We start from the raw sequence: 7314 nt of genomic DNA, 5'->3' as shown, positions 1-7314 counted from the left end.
AGGGAGGGAGGGAGGAAGAGGAGTCCTGTGTTCAGTCTCTGCAGCAGGTTGCATTATGGGACACATTGTCCATTTTGTTCTTGTTAGTGAACTTCAGAGGAACTGTCCTTTCATCAATCCTTGTTTCCTCCTTTCCTTCCGTCCCTCATCTTTTTACTTCCTTACTTTAATGTTTATTTCTCTTCCTTCCAATTTACCATATTTGTGTCTTTAATGTTCAGGCTTCTAACCTTCTTCATTTACCTTTCCTTCCTTCCTTCCTTTCTCCTTAACCAACTTTTACTCTGATTACTTTTCAGTCTTTTTCCTCTCACACCTTTCAGCTCTAATCTGCACTCTGTCCATCACTTTACATCAAACACACCTGAACAACCGTCCTGAACAAACTGCTCGAACCTGAACGCACCTCCTCCCTTTCTTCCCTCCATCTCTCCCTCCTTCCTCTCTCCTCCTCCCTCCTTCCATGCAGACAGGAGGTTCATCACTCCACTGTTATTCTGAGCCAGCTCACTGAATCTCTCCCCAGCAGCAGGAGGGTGAGGATGTATGAAGCCATTAGAAGCTGCTGAACCGACAGCGGGAGGCGTAATAAGCTGCGGGGGGACGGCAGCGCCACTTTAAGGCCCCACAATGACGCAGGTGAGAATAAAGTATTGAATTGAGGCACAAGCAATAAAAGCGACGACTCTGGAAGAAAGAAAGTGAGTTTTTTTTTCTCTTCCAACGGCAGCGGAGACGAGTATGACTCAGCTCTTTTCTGAGGGAATCAGGTGAGCAGAGACGAGGCCTGTTCAGGATCTGAAGGTCAAACACACCTGAGGTTTTATTACAGCTTATTCTGTTCCTTCTAGTGGACACATTGTAGTTCTCCATCTTTAACTCTTATAACTCAAAGAATCATGACTTAAAAAGAGAGAACAATAAATGATCAACAATATATAATGAATAACTCATCTTACTACAACCTGATCTCAATCTGAATGATCGCTGATTCATAAATATGGGGACATAACAGTCGCTATAGTTCTCCAGCAGACTCCATAGAAAAAAACACTCATTTTACCTTCAGATCATCGTAACGTCATTCAAAGTGGACAGAAACTGAATAAAACTCATTAAAAGCGTCTCTGTTAGTGTTTCCAACAATCACCAACTCTGGTTTGGTGGAAATAAATCTTTAATTCACTGACGTAGATGATAAAAACAGCAGTTTCAGTCGGAGCAGACGGCTATGGGAACAAACAGCAGATTGTAGCAGCCATTATCTGTGCGTTACTTTCACTGCAGCATTAATGCAGATTCCTCTGTTTGTTTATGTTCATTGGATCCTTACAGTGCAGAGAGAGTACAGCAGCCAGAGGCTTTAATGCCTCAGTGACGGCTCAGTGCTGCCCCCTGCTGCCCGTCAGCCACAGAGCTGGAGGCAGGAAGTGCTCAGAATGTGTGCATATGTGATATTATTTAGCTTTTATTTGGATGTTTGTGTGTAAACAACTGAAACTGGGACCCGAGCTGGTTAATCTCCCACATATGTGTGTCAATTTGTCTAATATCACAGTGGCTCTGTGGTCTTTTTACACCTGGTAAACTTTGAGACATTCAGGGCCGTATGTGACCACATTGTTTTAGCAGTGAGCACGCAATGCATCCTGGGCCACACTGAACTCAACTGACGTCCTGTTAGTACACAGAAACACACTGTCTGATTTCCATTCTGTTCACTTTAATGTGAATGATAGATTTGGGCTCTTTTACCTTCTAACAGAAGCAGCAGATGTTTGTGAACACACTGTTCTGTCCCCAGACTCCCTTTAAAAAACGCACAATTCGGAGATTGTTGATTGAGGAGAAACTTCATAAACTGTTTCTATAATAAATTCTTAATCATTTGGGCCTTCTTGTAAATTCAGCAAACGTTACACATTCATTTATTTCCATTCGGTTCACTGTAATGCTTATTATTATACATTTGGGCTCTTTTACCTGCTACACCTGATAAAAGCAGCAGATGTTTGTGAACACACTGTTCTGTCCCTAGACTCCCTTTAAAAAATGTGTAATTTTGAGAGTTTTTGATTAAGGAGAAACTTTGTTAAACACTTTCTGTGAGGTGAAAACAACAGATTTCCACACAGTCAGAGGAAGTAAAAGTGTGTGTCCTGCTCATAAAGTTCAGAAATGTAGTTAGAAGTTATAAAATCCCACAGCCACAGCGGAGTGTCTACTGCTGACAGTGCAGGTAAAAGGTGTGACTCAGGATGATATCGGAATTAAATGTGATGCTGAAGTGAAAAAAAGAACAAAAAGTTGAACATATTTGTATTGAACAGCCAAAAGGAGAAAAATAACACACTGAGCAAATTCTGCGAAGGGTTGTGTTTATAGAGCGGGGACGTGAGAGCTTAATCACCCATGTTAATGCTATATTCTCGATACTTAATCAGCTCTGAACCAATGTTGAATCATCACCATCATCGATGGAGAGAAAATGAAAAACTGGTGGAGTTGGTGATTGTTGGAAACACTAACAGAGACGGTTTTGGTGAGTTTTATTTGATTTTATGTTCACTTTGAATGAAGTTACGATGATCAACGAGGAGGTCAAAGGTCAGGCTCAGTCACATGACACAGCCGGGTTTGACAGCGACGCGTTCCCAGCGAGGTGGTTTGAAACTGTGTGACATCACGTCTCCTATCAGAGACACAACTGTCTCTGTGGAGGGTCCAGATGTTCTCCAACATCTGTTCTCCACCAGCGAGACCAAAACACACACGCTCCTCCGAAGATACAAACATCACCGACCGTTGTTCACCTGCTGATACACTCACACAGAACAGCACCTATAAGGATCAATACTCCTCCCTGCTCTGCTCATCCATCATCTGCAGTACCAATCCATCACCAATCACCAATCCGTCACCAATCTATCACCAATCTAAACTCCATCCGTCTGTGTGACACTGGGTTCATCAGACACTGAGGAGAAACTGCCGTACCCTGAACGTGTCCGGGGAACTGAGGTGGAACTTCTGCCTGATGTCCTCGGTGGCTCCGGCACACAGTCGGTAGAAGATGTGGTAGTTTCTCTCCTCGGAGCTTTGTCTGCAGATCCTCGACTTCTCCAGCAGGTAGTGAGACACGAAGCCGCCCACGACAGCGTTCTGAGCACCAACAGGAAACACATTTTAATGTCAGTGTATTCACATCCTCTACTTTAAAGCTCCAATGTGTTACACAATATAATGTCCACAGGAATGTTTCCATTAGTTTATAATCACCTGAATATATGTAACCTAACAACGAGACGTTTTTATCTAGAGAGTGTTTTGTGGCTAACGAAGTTTCTACTTCACGGTTGGAAGTGAAGGGTGAAGCAAGGGAGTTTTAATCTGCAACTTCACCACTAGACACTACTAAATCTTACACACTGGACATTTGAGTTAAAGTACTGATAACATACTGTGAAAATACTCCACTAGGACAAATATCGAGAATAATACAAGATCAAATAACAGTGTATCAGGTCGCAGTCTGTGTATGAAAACTATATGAAATATTCTGATTTATAGGATTTATCATGATAAGTGCAGGAACTGAGGTCTAATCACTGTTAGGTGTTTTGCTGTGTAAGCATCTGCGATGATGCAGCGAATACAGAGTTTATTCATGAGTGCAGAGATATTCAGAAATATTCAGAATTGAAGATCAATATAAACTATTTATGCTAAATAACTATGAGCCATCATATTTAATTCACAACATTTCATTATTTGTGAAACTGCGGAAGAGAACAAACTGAAGTTACCTTCTCATTGAAGTGGATCTCCACAAACTTTCCGAAGCGACTGCTATTGTTGTTCCGGACAGTTTTTGCGTTTCCGAAAGCTTCCAGCAGCGGGTTGGCTGCAGGATTATAGAGAGAGACACTAACTCACACAGAGGAAACAACGAGCTAATGCAGCAACAAGCTCTTTCATGTCTCTTATATTTTCTGTTAATAATTATTTCAGAGAAAGATACATGTCCATTGACTGTAACTGAGGTCAGGCTCACCTTCCACTATTCTCTCGTCAATGTCCTGACCGGTTCCGTACGAGGTTGTCAAGTATCTGTCAGGAGAAACAGTCCCAGGTTAGTGTCGACGTCCTGAGACCACAGACTGTACACAGAGGGGGGGATGGACTGATATATACTGTATACTCACTCTGATGATGTGTTCACTGAAACCTGCTACAACTCCATTAATATTAATGAGACTAAATATTAAAACACCACTCAGACACCTCATAATACTGAAGAGATTTCCATATATTTGACTTTTTTATGAGCTTCTTGTTTTCTGTTGTACTTTAAGAAGGTGAGTTTGTGTTAAAGAGACAATAAAGTGTATCAGTAGCTGATCTGCCCGATCCGTACTGAGCATGTGCAACTCAACAGAGGTCAGAAAGAAACAAGATGTCTCACTTGTTTTCTATCTTCAGTTATCAGCTGGGTTATCAGCCATTATTTTATTTTGTATAATTCCTTGTCATTTCTTTCAGTGTTAGCTGAGGTAGAATTAATAACTTTGTCTAGTTAATATTTATTTGTTTTTGGCTTTTATTGCCTTTAATCAATAGTGACAGCTGAGTGATCAGAAAATGACAAGAAACCACAAAACTAACTGATGGAAGAGAGAAGAGTGATGGCGCTGGGCATCGTCTGCTCTGACAGTGCCTATCAATAAGGTCAGCTAAACCTCTTTTAAACCCTGCAGTGGTCCAACCTCCTCTACTCTACTGTGAAGTGAAGTGAATGAACTGTTTTAAACTTAAAACTAACTCATTTTTACTGCTGGTTTTGTGCTTCTTTTGACAACTTTTACTTTGTTGTTGACCTTTTTTAATAATAATTTAATAATAATAATAAGTTTGAAATATAAAAGGTCTTCAGAGACTTTATCTAGATGGAGTTTTGCTTTTATTGTACTCAACTCCTGACATTTTGATCCTGTCTGTAAGAAAAGCTGCAGCTTCATCCTCACCTGAGCACAAACTTGGTGTTTTCGGTTTTCCCGGCCCCGGACTCCCCTGAGACGATGATGGACTGGCTCATCTTCAGGACCTTCATGTCCCTGTACGCTTTATCAGCTGGTGGGACACACAGACAGAAGCAGCTGTTAGATTAGACTTCGCTCCGCCTCCAGGACCCAAACCTGACCCCAATAATCAAACCGATATTAAACTGGCTAGGAGTCGGTCTGAGTGATGTTCAGAGGACGGTAGGAAATCTGAGTGCTGTCTGCTGCCTGGTGGATAGATCGGAAACTACAACAGGAGACTATTCATGAACTGACGATGATAAAAGGTTTTTCATACAGACTCAGACTCCCACACTCTCTTTGGATCTTTGACTGTTAAAACTACTTCTTTCAGACAGATTTCATATTTTCTCCATGAACAAAACAAAATGATTGAGCTCCCTTTGCAGCTTACATTAAACTGCATTAACTACTTCACATTCATTTCTTTCTTTATGTGTTTTTTAATGAGCTGATTGCAATCACCCACAACTCAGTTTAATGTAAGGTGTAATGAAAGTCTGTGTTTTCTATGTCCACAGATCTGACAGGACACTGAGGAATAAGTTCTTTTTAAGAAAAAAATAATCAAACTACAACCAGCAGACCTTTTCGAAGCAAAAAACATCAACCATGAGTAGAAGTATATATCTGCATCAGCGCTCGGTGATGACTAATCAATAATACACCTCTCAGTCTGTCTGTGACTCACTGTGGACACTCTAAAATATAAAATTAACATTAATCTCCCACACAGGACCAACCTGAAATAAACCGTACAGAACTCACACTGAACCCACAGCTACCAACAGGAAACAAAAACACTAAACATTCTCGTGTTCAGTGCATTTGTTTTGTGCCGACTCACCAATGGCGTAGACGTGTGGCGGCAGCGTGCCCAGAGACCGGCCCCGGTACTGCTTGATGGTCTCCGGCGAGTAAAGCTTTGGGATGTCATAGTACGGGTTGACCGCGATCAGGATGTTGGCTACAAACGTCTGCAGGAGGACAAGAAGAACAAAAATCACTGAAGAACAACAACTTTATTAATATAATCAAACTTTAAAAAGAGAAAAACTGATAAAAAACAACAACATTAAAGCAGCTGAAATACAACATTAATAGAAATGTACAATTATACATAAACTATATTTAATATATATATTAATTACATATAAATATATATGTAAACACATTATATTGAGATCCATGAAGTGATATGATATGAATTTCTGCTAATTAAAGACCCTTTAAGATGTTTTTTAGATAAAGATAATAATGTAGATATTGATTGTAGTGATGGAAGCAGAGAGACGGTCCTCTGTATTTCATTGAATATTGATTAAGGGAAGTCCGTCAATACGGAAGATAAAAGTCCTCAGAGAGTCTTATAGAAGAGTGAATGTCTGAGGAAAATGTATATATCACTTTTGTTTACCTGTACTCTTTAAAACTTTTTAAAATTATTATTTGTATAGCACCAATTCATAACAACAGAGAAGGTATGTACTGTATTGCTTATAAAATGATTTAGAGACCCAACAGTTCCCAAGGAAAAGAAAACATAATTAAAAAGTAATTTAAACAAAATAATTTCATAAAAACAACTTCACATTATGATAATATTGAATTATTGCTCCGCTCTGTACCCAATTTTGTCATTAATTAACCCTAGATCTTGTTAATCACTGTTTATTACAATATGAGGAGTGTTTGAGTGTTTTACATTTATTACTCTGGCAATGAATGAGACAAAATAACTCAACAAACTATCAGTAAATATGACATGAAGATGGAGAAGTTCTGTTTCCGACTTTAATGCACCAGAGTCAGTTCCTTCTCCGGCCACCAGATGCCAGTGTGAGCCAACAGATGAACCCCATCAGAGGAGGACGTTCATATGAACACACACCTGAGGTCACCTGAGCCCTGTATGTTCATGTGCTCTCGAACAGTTTCACATCATCTGGTTCGAGGAGGTTTTTGTAAGGACGGTTTACAAAGTCAGGACATTTCATCAGAGTAAGGACGTATTTGGGAAATGAGGACATCGTCGTAAAGTGAGGACATTGGTGGAAAATCTGGTTATTTTTAGAACAGTCGGATATTTTTAGAGTGAGGTCAGTTTGGGAAAGTGAGAACATTAAGTCTGGTCCTCACTCCTTCAAGTCTGGTTTTTAGTATCAAGTTTAGAATTACGTTTAGATTCATCTCAAGAGATTAATTATGGCAGTAAGTGTGTGTGTGTCTGTGT

At 40.0% G+C, this 7314-nt stretch overlaps 1 protein-coding gene across 2 annotated transcripts in view; it reads right to left on the bottom strand.

Moving 5' to 3' along the window:
* myo6a (myosin VIa) overlaps positions 1-7314 on the bottom strand; it is a 93931-nt gene that overhangs the window by 79309 nt on the left and 7308 nt on the right. For both annotated transcript variants that reach the window (XM_035678594.1, XM_035678595.1), the window contains exons 4-8: positions 5929-6058; positions 5025-5130; positions 4055-4110; positions 3807-3904; positions 2998-3162 (exon numbers count right to left, since the gene is read on the bottom strand). In XM_035678594.1, coding sequence (XP_035534487.1) covers positions 2998-3162; positions 3807-3904; positions 4055-4110; positions 5025-5130; positions 5929-6058 — 555 coding nt within the window. The remainder of the gene's footprint in view (positions 1-2997; positions 3163-3806; positions 3905-4054; positions 4111-5024; positions 5131-5928; positions 6059-7314) is intronic.

This window comes from Morone saxatilis, unplaced genomic scaffold (assembly GCF_004916995.1).
Source record: "Morone saxatilis isolate NCDOM2014 unplaced genomic scaffold, NCSU_SB_2.0 Contig7, whole genome shotgun sequence".
In the NCBI taxonomy this organism is placed as follows: Eukaryota; Metazoa; Chordata; class Actinopteri; family Moronidae; genus Morone; species Morone saxatilis.
This window is presented reverse-complemented; position numbering and strand designations above follow the sequence as displayed.